Here is a 21,250-nt window from a genome sequence, read left to right on the forward strand (position 1 = left end):
ATTTGCAATGTGAGCAGAGTCTTTAAGAATTAACAAAGAAAGCTTACAACAAATGACTGCTGAGATTATGGAGAAAGAACCGGGAACCAAACAAAGTTACAGATGAGCATGGAAAGTTGACAGAGAAACCAGCTAATAACCAGGCTTAAAAACTCTGAGGAAGGAACGGAAATGACAGCGGGGCCAGAGGAACTAATCAGAGTGAAGTGGAAACAGCTGAGGTAGTGGATGATAAGGTATAATTCCTGAAAACCATCAGTTATGTAGATTGTATAACACTATGCAATGTGATGTGACCGGCCAACACAAAAAACCTGCATTTATCCCCATTTGATCTTATTAGTTGCATCCAACTGCCATCAGATGTATATATTTTCAACCATCATATAAATACAGCTGTTCTATGAATGCTTCAGAGATTTGTTAGACAATGAACAAACAGCATATATATATATATATATATATATATATATATATATATATCTATTTATATATTTATATATATATATATATATATATATATATATATATATATAAATCTCTAATTATATAATTAGATTTATTTTACTTTGTATGGCGTAAATATATATACAGTGTAATTTATGAACACTAGATGGTAGCAGTGCGCTAATGATAGGCTATTATTTGCAGGCTATTTGGTCTTCTGATTTACCTTTTAATTATTACTCACCAGCTTTGTCAGTAAAAAGTATCCTCAGCAAAGACATGGTGTCATTATTTTCTTGACTCTGTAACAGTCATAACATTTGCTCCGCATTTAAAATTAAAACATGATTTGACACGTAATGTAACTGTAAAATCACTAGTTTCTGATCGTCTATAGAGGTGTGGCAAGGAAACTGAACACACACGAGGGATCTCCTGCAGTTGCTGTGACGCCACCCTGAAACCTGGCATTCAGGCTGCGACTCCTCCAGCCCAACACAGTGCATCCTGTTTTCTGGGGATCCTCTCATGGCTCCATACAAGTGAACACAGAGGGATTCCACATGCAGTGATCCGGACCACAGGGATGACTGAACAAATCCCGGCGGCTCTGTTTCAGTAAGAGACGCAGTCACGCAGCTGTCCTGTCTCCTCCGGGGACGACATGATGTCTGCAATAGAGACCGGCTTGTACCAACCCGCTCAGCTGCTCAGCTGGGTGTACATGTCCTTGCAGGACGCCCCGGGCAGCGCAATCGATGGCATTAAGGTCGAGTCGGACTCCAACACTCGGGACGGGACGGAGCGCGTCGCAGCTGATCTGAGCTCCAACTATCTCAGCAACTTCTTCCATCTGAACACTGAGGTACATCATGAAGCGATCACAACGATTCACACTTTGAATGGATTTACGATTTGCATCAAACTTTTTTTAAAATTTATTTATCTTTTGGCCATACAGAAAGAAATAAATTAAATTAAAAATCTGTTTCCTATACAGTAAATCTCACCTGCTGCAAACCTTTCTTGGATCGCAATGTCTATATAGTGGGAAATATTTGAATATGCGTTTTTGTGGCCAAATGTTTAGAGTCTTCTGGTCTCAATGTGAGCAAGGTTTTTGGGCCTCACCCTTGGTCAGACGAATTTGCGCTGAAGAAAACAAACATACAAAGGGAAATTGGGGCATTAAAGTTTAGAATTATTATGGTTTTACTTTTGGTCACAGATGAACACATCTATTGTAATATCTGTCTATTTGAACACATTTTAATATCTGTTAAAAACATCAAGAGTAAAACAAAAAAACATTTTTTAATTATGTTTTCATTTATGAAGTGAATAAAACCAACTTGACCCTATATGAAGAAGTAATTGCCCACTTTCGGTGGAGAGGAAAAAAAACTAATCAGAACCAGTCAGCCAGCATGAAGTAGGCTAAATGACCTCCAAAAGTAGCAAATCATGACGTTATAAGTGTGGAAAGGGACATAAATGCCTTTTTAAGGTCCCAGGACTCCATCATCCACAAATAGAGAATTGTCGCTCTAGAAGTCATGGATTATACTGAATTTGGAAGAAAAAAAAACCCTGCAAGAACCGTTGATCATCAACATTTAAGTAGCCTATGCCTAAAAATCAAAGAGAATAAATTTGCAACAGGGGAAACACACCATTGTAAATTTGACAGCTAATTTAAACTGAGTAAAGCAAGGAAATCCAAGTCAACCGAATGAATGCACATTTCAATGTCCATAATGCCGTCAGATTAAACAGACAGTATCTGCATGCTTGTCTTCATGTTTTTCCCCATGGTGCCATAGCACCCATCTATTCCACAGGCACAAAGATGCTGATTATGTCCTGCCACTAGGACCAGTTGGAGTAATGCGTGACAAAGGCATTTTGTTCTTACGAGGAAATGGACACTATTGGGTCACACAGTGAACAGCAGAGAGTTCGCATCTGCAGAAATTCAAAAACTGCTGGGTTACAGCGTTGCAGGGAAAAACAGGGTAATCAATCTGGATGACGGATGGGACAATGCATGCAAAATGCTCTTCTACTGCAGAGTCACAACAATGAGTTTTTGTAATTGGGTATACAGACAGTTCTTTTGTGCAGAGCTGAGATAAATGGCGCTCTAAGGCAGTGTTTCTCAACCTTCTCCAGTGACTACCAAATTTTACAAGGACCATAAAGCCGCAATACATTTCTGTTATGAAATGATCCCCACTTCAACACTTGGTGTTGGCAGTGTCATAATGTGGCGGGCACCACTCCATGTTGTTTAAATCTCTTAACTATCATGATGACGCCGGTGTCTGGGGATGAGAGTTTAGAGATCAATTATGTATTATGAATTTACATTAACAAAAAAAATAAAATCAAAGCTCATCCAGTAGTGGTAAAGCAGTCGCTAGTGCAATGTAATTTTATTTTGTGTTCCAATTTTATTCAGAATGAAATGTCCAAATTTTAATTGGGGAAAACTCAACAGAAAGATCCCCTGAAGTCACAAATTCCAGTTTAAAAGTTAGAGAGCTCAACCAGTGTTGCTATTTTTCCATCTTCTTTTTCCTTACAGGCTTTGTCTAAAAGTTTCTACAAAAGCTCCTCTCCATATGGGTCCTTCAGTAACATCGTTGACGGTCTGAACTCTCTGGCAGACCACTTCTCAGATCTCTCCCTGTCTCCCGAGACGCACAAACCCAGCAAAAGGCCGCCGCCCAACTACTTGTGCCACCTATGCTTCAACAAAGGACACTACATCAAAGACTGCCCTCAGGTGAGGCGTGTGTGATGCTGCATATAAGGCAGGAGCAGATCTGCGAGCAACTAATGTGAAACAGCTTGTGCAGTTGTGTGGGCCATATGAGCTGTTTGTCAAATACTTTAAAGCTCTTTGTAGAACATATGAAGTGATGTAACATTAGAAAAATAGATCAAAAGGATTTGACTATGTTCATGAAAGCGTCTAAGATTAAATCCTCCTGCTTTCTTGCATATGCAGGCCTTCGCCCCAGATTTTATTCCTCTGAATTTAAACTGTGATGTAAGAATATAATTTGTGCATTATTCTTTTCAGTGCAAAATTGTTTCTTCAGCACATATTTGAGTTAGATAGACCAGGGCAGGCTGGTAATGAGCAGCAGATGCCAGATTGGATCTGGGAGGCAGCCTTAATGAAAGATGATAGGTTCCTCTGTGGAACTAGGCAAGACCTCCACTCTAAACATGAAAGTAATGTTACCACAGCTTCACGTGCAGCTGTGGTTCCTCATTGATCATGCGCTCAGGGAAGTCCCTGACATTTGTAAGGTGTAATGGAAACAATTAGACGGTGAATATGATTTTTGCGTATCTGCGGAGTCTAAACTTAAACAGTCTCCCACCATGTTTACCTGCTATAACAAAAGAATCATTGTTTGATGTAAGTCTTTTAAGGAAAGACTGTTTTGTCTGTTTGAGTTCATGCCCTGGGATCTCAACTTGATCTAAGTCTGGACATTTCCTTAAAGACAAGGACTTGTCAGTGTGCTTCATTTCATAGTCGGGATGTGCTTGACCTCAATATTAAAAAAAAAAAATGTCTGTCAGACTTTCTCCTTCTGATTTTCTGCTATGGAGCAAAATTCATGGTCCTATAAACTGCAGCACTACCAACTTCCTTGACAGTTTTTTTAAAAAATTGTTTCTTTTCTGAAATGCTGCTAATTTTGCATTAGACATGATGAAACATGGTCTTTCAAAAAGGCATTCTTTTTTGGAAGAACCAAACAATAGAAGATTTTATGACTTAAGTCCAGAATTGTTGTTTGTTTTTTATCTAAGCCCGCTGGATTCCCCTTTAGAGCTGCCCCTTTAACTGACTTCTTACACATGTGTTATCCCCAAAAGTTCCTTATTACAGAATAGTTTTCACTGCTTGTTCTTTTCATTGCAACAACACAACAAAAAGTAAAATGTTTTTGTGTTTGGGTTTTGAGAATGTGGTTTTGTCCGCATAGCTGAAATTAATGAGAAGTTTGATCCAGAATGCAGGTTTTGTAGGAATGTAAGAAAGGAGGACAAACAGTTTTACAGTAAACTTATATGTTCACAACTATGAACATGTGCCCATGTCTGTGAAAATAAGATGCTATTGAAAGCTGTAGTAATAAACAGTTAATTTTCACTTCTGGTGGTTTATATCTTCTTAAATTGTTCCCATACATAAAAGAACCAAAAAAGATGTTTTTTGTGAACATCTTTTTGGTTCATGAAAAAGATGTATAACATTAGTATCTGGGAATTTCAATTCATACACCTTGGTATCATTTTTTTCACATGAGTGCTAAAGATTGATGGCCTCTTACTGCATTTATGCAGTCGTTGTGCCAAGGGTGGAACCCACAACTTGTTTGGTTTAAGGGTATTTGCTTCTTCACCCGTGTGGCCAGATTGGTATGGATAATTTGTTTCATTTAATGAATTAATTGTAATTTCAAATCCTAATTTAGTATTTACTCAGGTTATTCTTGATTGACATTAAAGTGTGTTAGAAGACTTGAAAAGGAAGGAATACACTGTAAATGGCATTGTAAACGTTCAAAAGACAGATTTTTGTTCATGCAAAATGGCATGTCTTGTTTGCAATAATCAGACTAGCAGTCTTTGCACCTGGAACTGATTTGTACTGGAGTTATAGTGATCAAGAAGCAAAGATTGTTACTCGGATAAGAAAAGAAAGTTAGAATACGGCTCTTACCAAGCACTAAATGCCTGCTTCTTTGATGAAGCCTCAGCTGAAGCTAAAAAAGCCAATGTACCAGTAAATGCTTTTTGTGTTGTGTTCTCCTGCACTTAAAACCATAAGAGATGTCATAGGTCAACAGTGCCACTCTGAAAAGCTGGGCTATTTGCTACAGGGACAGATTAAGGCACTAAAGGTTGTGTCTTCTTTACACACTCATCTTTTGAAATGAGCAAAATCTGGAAACCATCTTTGGTTGAGTTCTCCTTTAGAAAGATGATGTCAGATATTCTGTCATGTGTTTTTAATAATTCCAATCAAAGAAGATGATTGTGGCATTGCAGTCACGACAGAAGGTCTCGTCAGTTGAAGCCGCAACAAACCGAGGCTATAACTAATGAACAATATGCTTTTTGTTCATGTTGACTGGAATCTGAAGTATTTTGAGCTTGAAACAGCTGAAATCATTCATTGGGTGGTTTTTTGATGTCTTATTGCAATGCCAGCATGCAAAAACATTTGTTAAAGTTTAATTTGCAATTTAAAAAAGTTTGTAAAAAAATGTTTGTATTTTAAATCAGGTCAAACTATTATTTAAGGCAATTATGTTTCAGTTATTGTTTGCTGGTAAAGTAGCTAAAGCCTGCTCCTGGTAAAATAATACAGAAAAGTCACAGTGCCGACAGTAAATGGGTGTAGGGTGGGAAGGGCTTGGAATAAATAAGTGGAGCATTGTTTCTGTGGAACCAAAGGTCAGGAAGTCAGGCCGCATTGTTCGCACATCTCCGTTGGCCGGAGTCATCTCCGTCTCTCTCTGCTAGCACTGAGAAGCAACCATCAGACATGACATTCGCAAACAACCAAAGCAGCTGCCCGGAGAGCGCCAGATCAGCCACGTGTTTTTGGAAACACTGGGTAGTGCAGGAAGAGGGTGTATGTCGTTACAGCTACAGTTTAATCATGTTTGAATGGAGGGAAGAGCCTGCCTGGATAATCAGTCCGAACAGGGAAACTTCTGATAACTGCAGAAGGAATTCCTTGATTTATTTTTGGTCTTTGAAAGTGAACAGAGATATTTGAAGTCATAACTTGCTTGCTGTGTTGGTTTTTCTCCACCTTACTGTAACATCTGGTTTATTTGCTAAAAAGTTCAATTTTGGAGTCATTTATCAAGAGTGCCTTCTTCTGTGTCCCTGCATGACTTGTCAAATTGAAAAGACATTTCTTATGCTTTTCTTTCAAGAGTGGCTTTCTACTTGCCACTGTTGAGGGGAAAATACGAATGCATGCCACACCTTCTTATTTTTATTCCTAAAAATTGATGCTGGTTTATGTTGGCATTTTATGTTCTTTGAATAAATCTCTATTAAATATAAAATATGTGCTTAGTTGTCTTCAAACAATTCATTTCATTCTAGGTCTTTACCTCTCACAGGACGTAAATGTTTAGCTTTGCAAAGTGGAAACAGGTGGGGAAATCCTTGCTTAGCTCTGCCAAGCATTTTTCCTTTTTCAAAAAAGTCCCCAATTATTTATTATTTATTATCCACAAAGCAATGCCAAGAATATAAATGAGTAATTGTTTTCTAACCTAAGCAAAGTGCATGGAGGTCTTAAAAACATAAAACACAACATAGCTAGTTCTATGGCAACCAGTGCAGCTGCCAAATTAGGAATCACAACGTGATGACGATTTTCAGCTTATCCTGTTGAGTTTTTGGTTTCAGCTCACTGAAGAATTTGTTTGTGGACATTTTAAAAAATTAAATGGTCGAATGGACTGTATTTATCTGCGCTGACTGAACTTGGATCAGTTTTTATGCAAAACATTTGGCACACGTTCTTTGAAGGATTTTAGTTGCACTTTCTTTTAGGGACTTAGGTTTTTTTTCTTCTTTTGAATACGTTGGAGATTTATTGAATTCATAGGTAAGTGAGAATTTCTACCTATTCATTTTGCAATTTCTAAAGTAAGGTTCTGTTAGAGCTGTTAATATCTCACCTCCAAGATGAATCTGTTTCTTGAGGAACCGAGGCCAAATTGGAATTTTAAAATGTAAAAACAACTCCAACCTAAATGTCATAGTAGTTTAAGTGATATCTTTTCTATTAAATCACATTTTATTTTATTTTCACAATAAAACATTTGAACACGATGCACAACACATTCACAGCAACGTCAGGAGCACAAATCATCAGGAACAAACTAAATGATAGCAAATACAGTAACACTGACAGTTGCAGCAAAATGTAAAAATAATCATAATATTAACTCGACGTAAAACATAAAAGTAAAATATATTTGTATTTTCAGTCTGAACTTTTTTTGACCAGGTGTGCATTTTTGAGCAATTTTATAACTGCACCATAATTTCCAGCCATGTGTCTAAAAGCAGATGGGATCAGCCAGTCTGAGTTCTTCCTATAATTTTGCAACTTCATCTAAAATATCTGAAATACTGTCTGCTAATGAAGCCATTTTTTATTCAGTGTAATCTTAGTTCAGCTGTCGTTGCAGGTTCACAGCGGGTGGTCAGTATTTGTAGCAGGCACCACAAAGGCGACGTTAAACAACCATGCACACACACATTTAGAAAGATCAGTTAACTTAGCAGACATGCTAGATCCAGATAGAATTTAACTCAATGTTAAACTTTAATGCAACACTTATTTCTGCTGTTTTGACTCCTACTGATAGCCGCTTTATCTGTCTTATCGGTTCCCTGTAAGCTGTCTGTTGTTGTTTTTTGCCACCAATCTGCTGAGGACGGCGAGCGAGATAGAGAAAACCCTGGAATGTGGGGTAGATAGAGACTCCCTTTGATAAACTGTCTGTCATCTCTCTGCACTAATGAACTTACCAAGGGGTTTGTGGGTTTAACTATTTAAAATGAGTTACACAAACGGAATTACTCTAAAATATTAGATGCAACTCAAAGATTTATAAAACAATAAAGTTTCAGTGCCGTAATTACACATCAAGACCATAACCTAAAACCCTGCACAGGACTGAGGCTTCTTGACTTTTTTGTTTAATGTCAAAGATATTGTTTGCATTTATGCAATGGTATTAGCCAGGTTGAGTTATTTAGAGCAAATGTTCCTTTCTTAAATCTTTCTTTTTGAAACTAAAAATAGCAACATGTTCTCCTATAGTGAAATGTTTGGTGTCGACTTCAATTCATTTTTGAATAAAAAATTGCATCTCAATTTCTATTTATTTTGTTTATTTGTGCCGGTGTTCATATTACACATATTCCATTACTTTTTGTAGGTCGAGATATTTTTTCATGCATAGAAATTCTACAGATTTAAATAGTTTGAATAAACTGTTTTCTCCATTTTTTTAAAAATCAACTGAAAAACAAAACAAAGTTTGATCAGTATCAGTTCTACTGCTAATCTGTCACCCTTAGGCAACATATATATAAACGCAGATAAATTTTGTTTCTATGGTAATTTTTAATTGAAAAATATGAACTTTTTGTGTTTCTTTTTTTTAAAGAAACTTCAATATCTAAAATGGTCAACTGGTATTGTATGGTTAGTTGCTTCAACTTTAGTTTCATCTAATCCAACATCCAGTCCTCAAGGGCCGCTGTCCTGCAGTTTTTCAATGTGCCACAGGTACAAAACACAGGAATGAAATGGCTTAATTACCTCCTCCTTGTGTAGATAAGTTCTCCAGAGCCTCGCTAATGACCACACCTGAATATTATTCTATTCAGGTGTGGTGCAGCAGAGGCACATCTAAAAGTTGCAGGACACCGGCCCTCCAGGACTGGATGTTGACACTCCTGCTCTAATCTGTTTGATTAGTTCATTATTGTGTTTTTTTTATTTTTATTTCACCATTTAGGCTTTTCCTTGTATCACTTCATTTACTCTCATTAATAAAGTGACATGGATGAACAAAGTATTTCATTCTGTTTTATACCAGGGGACTTTTTCCCCTTATCATATTTTTCCTTTCTGCTCACCTTCAGCCTGCAATTGCTCTCCCAGGTGTTCATTATTTTCTTCTTCTCTTGCACTGGCTCCTTCCCCAGCTGCACTCACTCGTCATTAAACACCTCTCTCTGGTTTCTTTGTCACTTCGACTCCTTCAGCATATCAGCTCCTCGGTCTCATTGTTCTCCTCTGGTTCCGTCTGTTGCTCTTCTTTACACTCTTCCCATGTTTCAGGTTTTCAAATTTTGCCTTTTCTCATTAAACTATGGGTCATATTCCATTCTCCTGTTTGCATTTTGATCCTGCTCCCAATGCCACATGACAGTTAGTGGCTTAAAATAGAAAATAATGAAGTCAATGATAGCTTTGAGAATAAGAAATTGGGGGAAGAAATGTTGCAAATGCTTCTATGCTAGTCTTTCCAAAAAATTATTTTTGTCTCCAAATGATGCAGGAGGAGCCCAAGCTGCAGGGAGCCCCAAAGGTTAAATGTGTTATCTTTGACTTCATTTTGCCTGACTTTTATGGGTGAACAACAAAATGGAGCAACAATTAAACTGAACAAATTTTCTTCATTAAACCTTCTGACCTTCTTTAAATGCTCATGTTTCCAATTCGACTCTTCTTTGTCTGCCAGCCCACCTGCCCCTGCCATTCACTCTGTGTGAAACACAATACTGGTTTACAGCTGTATTTGTCATCAGCATGAAGCTTAGTCTGACTCCAGGCTGAGCAGAGTGCATACTGGCAGCAAAGTCCTTCTCCCAATAAAAGAACTGATGTGGGAGAAATGGACACTAAGAAGTATAATTTGTGTGACTGTGTGCATGTGGGAATCAGCTGGGTTAAAGATTAAAAAAAAAAATTCTACTAATCCTGTCAGAAATTGGAATGCGAAAGCTTGAGCCACAGATGGCATTTAATACATTAATGTGTCTGTAAGAAGAACTTATGGCCTTGAATTGTGCAAGTAAAGTATTTAAGTCAAAGTCATCATGAAAAGAACTGGCAGTATGAACCAGGATGTACAGTAGCACAAATGATAGCAGTATTGCCTTTTTATGGTGTATTAAACTGTTCAATTTCTGTTATTGATGGTTAATTACAGTAAGTACAGAAAAGGTGTGAAAAGTAATTTATGGCCAGTTTGGCAATTATTTATGTTTTCAGTTCTGTATGCCTAGAAATAAAAAGCCTGTTAGAGAGTGCAAATAAGTTTTCAGGTATGTTTCACATAGAGAAATAATTGGGGGTGTTGTTAACTGTTCAAGTTATTTTGTGACAAGCCAACATTATCAAATTTATTTTTATTTACGCCACTCAGATAATGTACTGAAATATAATTTTGGATTAAAAAAACATGTATTCTGCTGTGGTTAGCCACATTCATGAGGGCCAGTAGCAATTCTTAAGGCTAAGAGTCACGTTAAAGGAAAAAAAATTAAAAAATCTGTCCACAATTAATCAATTTTATGTATGTTAAAATTGACGTTCATTTACTTTTTGTCAAAGCCATATAAACTCTGTTATTTAACTTGGATCAGGAGTCAAAACAGATGGACCTGCTGCAGCTGATGTCAGTCCAGGCATTCGTGTGGAGTTTTGTTTCGGTGATAGCTGGGTTTCTCCATCATACTGTGGGGGTCTGATACAAATTAAACTCAGTAAAAGAGAGAGAGTGAGCACTCAGGGTTTGTTAGTGTTGAGTAATTGACCGCATGGTGTCCCGTGGGTCTCTGTTAACCAGGTTGAACGGCTCATGGAAGCATGAGAGTGAATGACCTAAAGAGAAAGGGGTGTGTGTGTGTGTATGTGTGTGTCAGAGGGGGAGATTTGGACTGGTCCATTGTTTGTCCTGATGATTTCCAGATGATGGTAACCACCTTCTGGGCCTCTTTCACTGGGGTGAATGGATTTTGTCCAATTTTATCTGCTGCAACTTTAAAATCCCTTCATATTTGCTGCTCTTAATTTAAATTGCCAGATATGATGTGTGGGTGTTTTTGCCATTTTAGTTCATCACATAAGTTTTCAACCTTCACCCGATTGTCCAATTCATTTTCTATGTTTGTGGTGAACATTGGGAGCAACTACAAGTTTGCTACCCTTTATCAGAAAGTCATGCTTTCCTCAGAAAGACAAAACACCAAAAATGTATTTTTAATCAGTAGCCGGACATTTAAGCAGTATGTTTGTTTCAGGTCCTGTAAATGATTGAGCTGCACAATTTTTACCAGATATTTGTGTTTAGCACAAAACAACCAACCTGAGTTCTAAAACTCTGACAAAACTTAAAATGCATTGCAAAACTATTCACACCTATTGAACTTTTGCAAATTTTGTGATGTTAAAACCACAAATCTTTCATATTTTGTTGAATAATTGCAACAAGATTTTGGGGTATGTTTCTGCCAGCTTCTTACATTAACCAGTGTTGTTAAATAGGTTACACTCAGTTTGGCTGGAGATCATCTGTTTACTCCGATTTTCAATTATTTACTCAGTTGTTTGTGCTTTGATTTTCATCTGTGTTTGTATTCTGATCATTTTTGTTGTTTATTGTTATTTGGTTATTAGTGTATTTAAATCATTCCTCTGAGCCAGCATTATACAAAAGTGCTATACCTTCCCAAGCTGCTTTTTTCTTTTGAATATTTTACTTGTCTCTCCAAAAAAGAAAAACACACAAATAATTTGAAGTTATGTTTCAGAAAAAAAAAATCTGCGAATAGGTAAATTGGTGCACAGGCTGGGAGTGCGCTGTAATTACCCAATCAACATTCTTTCCCAGCTGTTCAGCATTTTCCTGATCATACTCACCCGGTTCCCATGTCACTAATCAAACATCTTCAGTATGTAGGCTAGTTGGTTTCTTTTCTCTCTGCTTGTTTCTTCTGCTTTGCTCACATGTTTCTGTCTTCTGTTCTTCTTGTGGCAACCCTGGAAGATTCTCTGCTCTCATCAAATCCTCAAATCATTAACTTCCACATTCTGCTTTCTAACTGTGAAACGCTATTATATAATATGTTTTTTAAGTACTAAATATTCCTTTTTATGTGAATTCTGAAAGCAATAGTTGTAATGAGTTTTACTAACAGGTATCAGATTAAACAGAACTGAATACGTTTATTTTTTTTAAAATAAGTTGAAACCATTTACAATCATGTGCTACTGTGTGTTGATGCGTCTCAGAACATTCCAATAAAGTACAATGAAATTTGTGGTTGGAGCGAGACAAAACGTGAAAATATATTTTGCCCTTTTATGCAAGATACTGTGTCTTGATGCCTGATCCTGCTTCTATTTATATTACAAATAGAAAAAAGCCCTACCTTCACTGAGTTCCTTGAGTGTCTCCACTGTGTCAGGTCAAAAGTGTGAGTTTCATTTGTTGGCTGTCAGTACGTGACATCTTTGATGGAACCTGTATAAACTCTCCAGTGCTTGATGGCTCTTGTTGCCCTGTGGGCTCCACAATTTAGGCACATTCTGTTTGTTTTGCTCTGAAGAGTGAAAGCTGTTTCCTCCTGCAGGAAGATGATGAGCTGTCCACTGTCGCTGCAGGCGCCTGAGAGAGTGTGATCTTCTGTCAGATGTGACCCTCCCTGAAGTGCCTCATGGTGCCTGAATGATGCAAGCGCAAGTCATAGGCTTGACATGTTTTGTTAAGCAGACACTATCCTGGAAATGGCTAAAATAATATGTAATGTGTTGGAGGGTTGAGGGAAAGAGAGCTTTGTGCTGTGAAAAGTGTTTTGATGCGATGCAGATTCAGTCGTATGTTTTTAAATTGAAGTGTTCATGATGAGGTTCTTTTTGTGGCTCAGTTTGGGATTTTTGTCATGTTCAAAACGTGTAGAGTTCATCTGGGTTTTATTTCCTCCCTCTTAAGATCTTTGCATTCTGATTGGGGGACTACTTCCAGCTGGGAGGGATGACTTAGACCCCAAGGTATTTGTCCTATGGCATAGGGGCCCCTCCTTTTGGCCCCCTTTTTGGCTGTGGACTCTTTCACGGTCCCCTGGGACCACAGCTGGAGGCAGAATGGTTATTTATAAAGGGGAAGCTTAAACTCTTTATTTTCCTCTGACAAATAAATTACAATATATTCTGAAAAAAAAAGTTTCCATAACTTTAAATCTCTCCACACAATAAGATCTCTTTGTGTAATCTAAGGATCCTCGGAACCATGAGGTTTAATCAGACATCAAAGCAGAGTGTGTTTCCTTTACTCCGATTGAGAAACCATAAATAATCGTCTCATTCCGGAGACAAAACTTGACTCTCTTGACCACCAACAGGGCAGCTCTGGCTTCCCATTGCAATCACACAGAGCTTTGAATTGGCTCTGATCCAAAGAAACCAAACAGGTCCTTCGGTCTGCAGAGGAAGGTGGAGATAGGCAAAAGCTAAAATGTTTGCAAAGCTGTTGCAGGTTATATCTCTCAGCTGGGCCCCACTGAAGCTCAGTAAAGAAAGCGTCTGTCAGTTACAGTGCATGGCAAAAAGTACCGTGATGTATTTTCTTGTGATCTAGTTTGAAAACCAACAAAAAGTGGTGCATAATTCTACAGGATCTCCAAAGTTTTTGACAGAGTGGCATGCATTTGTAATCCATCTCAGTTTACCCTAAAAGCCATAAATTTCATATCTTTTTCCATTTTTAGTCTGACAAAAAATATTATAATGATCATGTTTGTGGTTGTAAGAGGATTAAAAAATGTTTATGAATATTTTCATGCCCAAGTTCAATTCAAATGAGTCCCAAATTAACAAATCACTTATTTTAAAATGCATTAGAAGAATAAAGTACAACAGATGTTAAGTACCTATTTTAAATCTGTACTATTGTACTAGTTTAAGAAAACGGTATTCATGCAAAAGTGATTTTTATTGTGTTGGCTGTAGTGTTTTTCCAACTTGGCTCCTGATGAGCTCTGATATTCTGCAACAGCAGAGACACAAAGTGCTCCATTTTGTTTAAGCTTATATTCCTTATTCACTAAATGTGCTTTAACGCTATTGTTTTAATAGATTAAATCATGCTTTGTTTTACTTATGTAACAGATTAATCTTCTAAAGCTGTTTAGCATCATATCTGCTCAATCTGCATTTTTACATATTTATCCAACAATGCGGTTCCCAGCAACTGTTTTTCGACTGTTTTTCAGGCTCGACCCAAAGGTGAAGGCCTGACCCCGTATCAGGGAAAGAAGAGATGCTTCGGGGAATATAAATGCCCTAAATGCAAGAGGAAGTGGATGAGCGGCAACTCCTGGGCCAACATGGGACAGGAGTGTATCAAGTGCCACATCAACGTTTACCCTCACAAGCAGGTAAAAGTGTACATCTGAGTGTATCAGTAGTCTTAGCCGGTTGAGTCAAAACTCTTGCTCATTGATTAGAATTGGTGCCTGTTTCCAGTGAAAAACTCACCTAGCACTGATGTTTTTTGGAAAGACGAGAAAATCTGATAAACAATTAATTTTTAAGTATGATAAACACTACTTTTAAAAGAAATATTTTTCTTTCATTTTATTTTCCCACTGCTATGTGTTAGTCTGTCCCATAAAATTCCAATAAAGTGCTTAGGATTTCTTTGGCTGAATCATGATCAAATGCAACGCAATGTACCAAAGATTTACATTTGTGAGCCCGTTCAGTGCATCGATGTCTTGCTTTCAGAGACCTCTGGAGAAACCAGATGGGTTGGACGTGTCAGACCAGAGCAAAGAACATCCCCAGCACCTGTGTGAAAAATGCAAAGTCCTCGGCTACTACTGCCGCCGCGTGCAGTAGGACGCTCTGCCTCTCCTTGCCGAGCGTAGACTCCTTCAAAACATTCACCGTTCCATATTTTACCATTTAAAATACGTAATAATGAGTCATTTCTGTACTGTAATGAATCTAACATAAGTGTCATGAAATAGGTTTTCTGAAAAACTCGTCTCAGTGGAATGAGATGAGTTCCTTTAGGTGACCGTTATCTTCATGTGAAATCTCATCCATTGCCAAAGAACTGAATTACTGTGAATTTTACACAAGATTATCTCTGTCTGTTCCTACATGACATAATAGTTTCAGATCAAAACGTCTTATTCATATTTGTATATTTCCAAACTAATTCACTGTAAATGTAATCATGTTTTCTGTATAAAATATGCAAGTCTTTACTAAGAAGTGTATGCAGTATTAATGTGTTTCTGCTGTTATCAGTACTGGTGGGTACATCTTTTTTTATGTTTTGCTGCATATTACACATTTGAGATGAATATATTTGACTGTACCGTCAAGTCTTACTGTGATTGTTAGGAACACACCAGCCTGGTGTTTCAGAATGATACACTTTATTAACATAGGAAGCTATAATGGATATATAGAAGCTCTAGGAATACTCACCAAAGTGCCCTTAAGGATGTAAGATGGTACTTGTCGCTTGGGACCAAAGAAGGGATAAAAACCTGAAATGCAGTGGAAGTTGTGAGGCAATAATCACACATTTTACTGAAATCGTAAAACAAATATGTGAAGTTCAAAATAATGTGCCTTATTTGAATAACAATAAACAAATCCCTCAAGTATTCTGACATTGAAATGCTTTGTTTTTTGTGTGTGTGGTTCAGTATATAAAACATTTTGCATTCTTCTGCATTTCTGTGGACGCTAGAATTAATTTTCTTGGTTTTATGTGGTCTTACATCTGGGCTTTATGTATTCATATGCTTGTTTGAAATTTGCCTGCTTTGTTTTGAACCGATTTTATTTTTACTTTTCATTTTAAACTGATCAAAATCAAAAGTCAGTGATAAGGCTGAGAAGTGACACTTTCCACTTAACTGAGCAGATGTTAAAAATTCTGAATGTTTCATTTGGGATTGAGTCTGGAAAACAAAAGACAAGTTTCCCAGACTCTTTGTCTGGCAAACTTTTCCAGTAAAGCTTACCAAACAAAAGCCAAAATACAAAAGCCAAATATTTTAGCATTTGTTTCCCAGCAGTGAATTTAAACAACAGTGTTTAAATTCAACACTGCTGAATTTAAACCCCACGCTGTGTTTACTGCAATTGTTAAAGACTTGTAAGAAACCCAATTTCCCTTTGTTATTGTAGCACTTATTGCAATTAGCAACCAATGATTTAATCTCACTTGGGAGAAATGGGACACTGATGCCCATTTCTCTTGTTCACTGTTCAAAACTAGAACGACAAGTGAACATGCCATTCAAGTAAAGCAAGAAACTCACAAAATCAAATGGTTTTTTTCTACATTTGTCTGTGAAATTATGGTGCTGCAGTAAAATGAATTAAGACAAACTATGATGGCCATTTTATATCAACCACTGTCATGATGCAAAGTACGAAAGAAAACTGTTGCAAAATAACTTTATAACTTTGAAGTAATTGGCTTTATTTCACACTTTTCAAGTAAAAAGTATCTTTTTAGGACAACAATCATAATTCCAATCATGTATTGCTAAAAAAATTTAACAAATAATTCCACTTTCACAAAAACCATATACATTTTAAAAAATGCATAGGACCTGATTTCCAACAGAATATGTTCACATTTGAAGGGTACCAGAGTAAAAACCAACAGCATTCAAATGTCACCACAGAAACATGAAATGCAGTCATCCATTGTTACCAAAGAGAGGTAGCTCTTTGTGCCATGAATAATGAAAGGTATCTACTGTTGAGATTACAGAAGACTCTGACAGAACCCGGTCCTCAAGTGGGCATCTACTCAACCTCTCCACAGGCTGTGATCATGATCCTCTTGGAGGTGTGCCCAGACCGGGAACCGTAGGACTCCACTTTTTTGACCACGTCCATTCCCTCCTTCACACTGCCAAAGACAACATGCCTACCATCGAGCCTGAGGGAAGAAGAACTTTGTTTTATTGCTGCTGCCTTGGACAGTGAGGTGATCGACCAAGACTTCCGTCTTTAAGAAGAGTAATGGATCGGTTGTTTTTGAGACCATTTCACTGTCCTCAACCATGATTCACAGAACTTTCTGTTTTCATGACCATAAGGGGAAAAGAAATTACCTTTGATTCTTATACAAAGAATAAATACATCTTAAAGACATAAATAAATCATTATGGGCCTTTCTGGTTATTAAAAATTAAAACAACTTCATCAGGAAATGGAGTACCATACTGTATATGAATGATTACATGACATCTAGATTTATATTGTTTGATGGACAATGGCTGATAGGACTGGAACTGTTTTCTTGGCAAAAATTATCTTTTTAAATTGGCATTTGTCAAATTTGTGGGTGACTGACTGAATACTTTTGCTACAAATATCCAAGCAAGAACTGCAGCTGAGCTGACAGTGAAAGGGAAACATTTCTGTTCACACATAAAATATTCCTCCCTTAAAGCAGAGCACAGCTTTGTCAGACGATACCAGGCTTAAAATAGAAGCAGGATATTAAGACCTTTACCAGAGAAAAATATTCACCTTCCAGTGCTTTAAAAGTGAACACAGCTAGAAATGTAAATGCCGTCACCTGTTTTTTATCCTGAACTTTTTTCCTATCTAAATAAACAGATTGAAAGTAAATTTGGGAAAGAATGTCAAATAATTTGGTTCCTCGAGAAGTGTGAACATTAGTTTGGATCTGTGTGAGAAGGACTCACACAGATTTGTGCATTTGTCACCAGCCACTGTTTTTTTTATGTTGTTGTGCAAACAACAAAATAAAGCACAAAAGTAGAGAAACCTGTAATTAACAGATAAAAATGGATAAAGACATACAAATTAAAAAGATCAAACTGCTTGAATTATTTGTCAACTTTTTTGGTGAGGTTTTCCTGTACCTACCACTCTGTTTTCGTGGTGCAAATGAAGAACTGAGATCCATTGGTGTTGGGTCCAGCATTGGCCATAGACAAGATACCTAAAAACACAGAAAATATAAAAGAAAATATTTAATCAACGGCTCAAAATACATATTTTTTCTTTCACTGCAGCGTTTTAGACTTAGATCTTTGACTCCCCTACTTAATCAACAGACTTTATTTCAACTGCTGCCACTAAAACAGTGTTTCATTCAGACATGATCAGAATTTTATGAAAACTGCACTCAACCTCCACCTAGTGGAGAAAAATAAGCATGACAAGAACTATACAAGTAATAGTTCAATTTAAAAATGTGAAACCAATAAATTATCCAGATGCATTAAGAACAGATATATTTAAAGTTATTATGGCACGTTTTTAAAAAAAAATTAAAACCACAAATTGAGTTTTTGTGTCAGAAAAGATTTCTCTGCTTTACAAAAGTTGCCTACCCAATCATCAAGACTGCTCAGTTGACATGTGTTAAGCAGTAGTCATTGACACCCTCCACATATACAGGAAACCACAACATATGATTATTTGACAGTTTAGAGGAAGGAAAACAGTTTGCCAATGTACTTTTTTTTAGCATAGTTAACATACATTAACTACGCTGCATTATTTGCTATCTACTACTTCTGTGTTTCTCTATATTTAGCCCAGAACAAAGCACAAATAATTTATTTACCATCAGAACAAAGGTTAAAATGACCACATTTAATGTTCTCATATAGCAGTTTAAAACTACAGAGAAGTCAGCCTAAAAACACATTTTTAAATATAGAGTAACACTCTTTCCAAACACTTTTGGTCCATTTTGTCTCATTTTAAACATATATAACTTCAGTACAGATTTAGGGCAGAAAAATACCAGCTGTCACTACTTTCTCAATTTACTGAAAGTAAATTGAGAAGGTAACTTTGGTGTTTTCCTATGAATGGGAGGTTTGAACAAATCAGGGCACACCCTTGAAATAATCTGTTCCACATACAGGTTGTACATGAAACACCCAACTATGCATGCACAAACTTGTGTTTTTTGACAAAGAAAAAAAAGTGATTTGTTTGGAAAGGGCTAAATCTTTAACAATTTTACAATAGCATTTGCTTGGCAGGAAAAACACTATTGCAAAATTTAAAAATCACATTACAATAGTAGAAATACAGGCAGTTGGATAATGTGATGCTTTTTTTTCCATTTATTGTGCAAATATGGTAAAAATTGAGGCTATTGTGTCAGCTCATGTTTTATGTCACACACAGCTGTTTTAGAGAAAATTCTTGTATTTAATTACTAGAGAATAAAGTCTTGAAATGTGAATAATGTACAAAATGGCATTATTACCAGGTCCAGTGTGCTTCAGCTTGAAGTTTTCATCTGAAAATCTCAAACCGTAAATTGACTTCCCACCAGTTCCATTGTGGTTTGTGAAGTCTCCACCCTGAAAACAAAATAAAAGTAACTAAAAACGACAGACAGCAGGATGACAAAGGGAGGAAAACCCCTACCTGACACATAAACTGAGGGATCACCCTGTGGAAAGTGGAGCCCTTGTAACCAAATCCATGTTCTCCTGTGCACAGCGCTCTGAAGTTTTCTACAAGAGATATTAGATATCAGTCATTTCTTCTATTCTCAAGAGAGGTCCAGAAAGCAGATGCAGATGAGTTTGAAGCAACAACTGACTTGTGCTCAGTCTGCATTAAATCTTTACGATTCCTGCCAAACTCAACCAGTTCAAACCTGCCTGGCTTTAGATCTCATCATGTCTCAATTCTGCATTAGTAGCAGACGTGTGCTCCATCTTACCTCTGTACTAACTTTAATTTATAGTAACATTTCAAGTACAAAATAAAAAAAGTAACAATGGAAAAAAAATGAACACCTACCTGCTGTTTTTGGCACAACATCTGCGTTGAGCTTGAAAAATAAATATAAGATTTTAATATTTCGCAGCAGAGTAAATAAAGCTGACAAACGGAAAGCAAAGAAACTTTCCAGCCTCTAACTGCTCACCTCAAATGTCACTCTGCCCAGAGGCTCGTTGTCCGCGGCAATGTCAAAGTAAACCCGGGGGTTTTTATTTGCTGTTGCGGCTCCGCTGCTGTACAGGCGAGCGGCGGTGAACGCCAGAGAACAGAACTTTATCCTGTTTGACAAAACCAACATCTTAAATCAACTACTATCACTCAGCTCCACAAGCTAAAGTCACACTGTTTTGTAGAAGCAAGTGTTGAAGGATACTCTCGCAACATGACGTAAAGTACGCGCTTGGTGTCGGAGTTATCGCGAGACTGGAAGAGAGGAAACGGAAAGAGATGACGACAGCTGCTTGTTTGAGCGTATTACCGTCACCTAATGGACAGGAGCGTGTAACAATAACTGGAAAAAAACAAACAATTTATGGCCCTGATGATCCATTCATAATCTCTGATAAGTTCCTGTGTAATTTTGTTCTTTCATCTGTTTTAGTATTTCTTTTCTGTTCAACAATGCTTCTGTCCTGACAGGTAAAAAGAGCATAATAATACTCCAAAAGCGTGAGAGAACCCATAAATGCACATGTACAAACGCCATGCTGAAAGACCACAAGCTAGAAGTTGAACTCAGACCTATCCTACGTTTTTGTTTAAGATCCGTCTCACAATTTAATTTACAGTGCTTCAAATATGCAGCCCTAAATTAAATCTTATGCTAAACCTAAAGGGAAATACAATGTAACTCTTTATTCAAAGAGTTGTTGATGAGGCTGATGGTTGTAGGGGGGAAGCATCTACTTCATCTCCAATGCAGTGTCAGAAGCAGGACACAGTGAAAAAGATTAACTTTACTTGTAATAATGAATTAATGTACACAATAAATGGAGGTGTGAGTTTCTGGTTCTGACCGCATCTGGAGGAAGAGCGGTGATGTTAAAAAGGGCTATGGCAGCCTGTAGATTGATCTCGACAAGACAGATAGGTAATAATGGCTTATGGATCTGGAGTTGGGAGCTAATATTCAGGGAAGAGTGATCCTGGAGGAGAATGGTAAGGATGCAGTTTACAGGGTATTTCCACGAGAAGCATTGTAGAAAGTAAGATCCATGATTTCTGTTCCCTCTGTTCATGTGATTTCTGAACAAAGTGCATCGCTGGTAAACTGATAAAGGCTGAGAATGATTGAGCTGCAGTGGACAAATGTGGAGTGGATGGATATATCCGCAGATTTTTAAAAGTGAGGAGCTTGGTGACAAGATCCAGGGTGGCATAGAAGCCAGCAGA

General features: G+C 37.2%; 2 protein-coding genes across 2 annotated transcripts; one reads left to right on the forward strand and one right to left on the reverse strand.

Moving 5' to 3' along the window:
• The first annotated feature begins 830 nt into the window (after positions 1 to 830).
• LOC129367850 (zinc finger CCHC domain-containing protein 24-like) lies at positions 831 to 15,714 on the forward strand. The gene is made up of 4 exons (XM_055042466.1): positions 831 to 1,312; positions 3,035 to 3,235; positions 14,305 to 14,469; positions 14,819 to 15,714. The coding sequence occupies exons 1-4, from the start codon at positions 1,112 to 1,114 to the stop codon at positions 14,930 to 14,932; spliced, it is 681 nt and encodes a 226-aa protein (XP_054898441.1). The 5' UTR covers positions 831 to 1,111; the 3' UTR covers positions 14,933 to 15,714.
• An 808-nt stretch (positions 15,715 to 16,522) lies between these two features.
• Positions 16,523 to 20,264, reverse strand: ppifb (peptidylprolyl isomerase Fb). Its single transcript, XM_055042644.1, has 6 exons — positions 20,004 to 20,264; positions 19,877 to 19,907; positions 19,496 to 19,584; positions 19,332 to 19,428; positions 17,969 to 18,044; positions 16,523 to 17,009 (listed from the first exon to the last, which is right to left on the reverse strand). The coding sequence occupies exons 1-6, from the start codon at positions 20,154 to 20,156 to the stop codon at positions 16,874 to 16,876; spliced, it is 582 nt and encodes a 193-aa protein (XP_054898619.1). The 5' UTR covers positions 20,157 to 20,264; the 3' UTR covers positions 16,523 to 16,873.
• Between the last annotated feature and the right edge of the window lie 986 nt (positions 20,265 to 21,250).

The sequence above is a fragment of the Poeciliopsis prolifica genome, unplaced genomic scaffold (assembly GCF_027474105.1).
Source record: "Poeciliopsis prolifica strain line A6 unplaced genomic scaffold, Auburn_PproV2 SCAFFOLD018, whole genome shotgun sequence".
Taxonomy (NCBI): domain Eukaryota; kingdom Metazoa; phylum Chordata; class Actinopteri; order Cyprinodontiformes; family Poeciliidae; genus Poeciliopsis; species Poeciliopsis prolifica.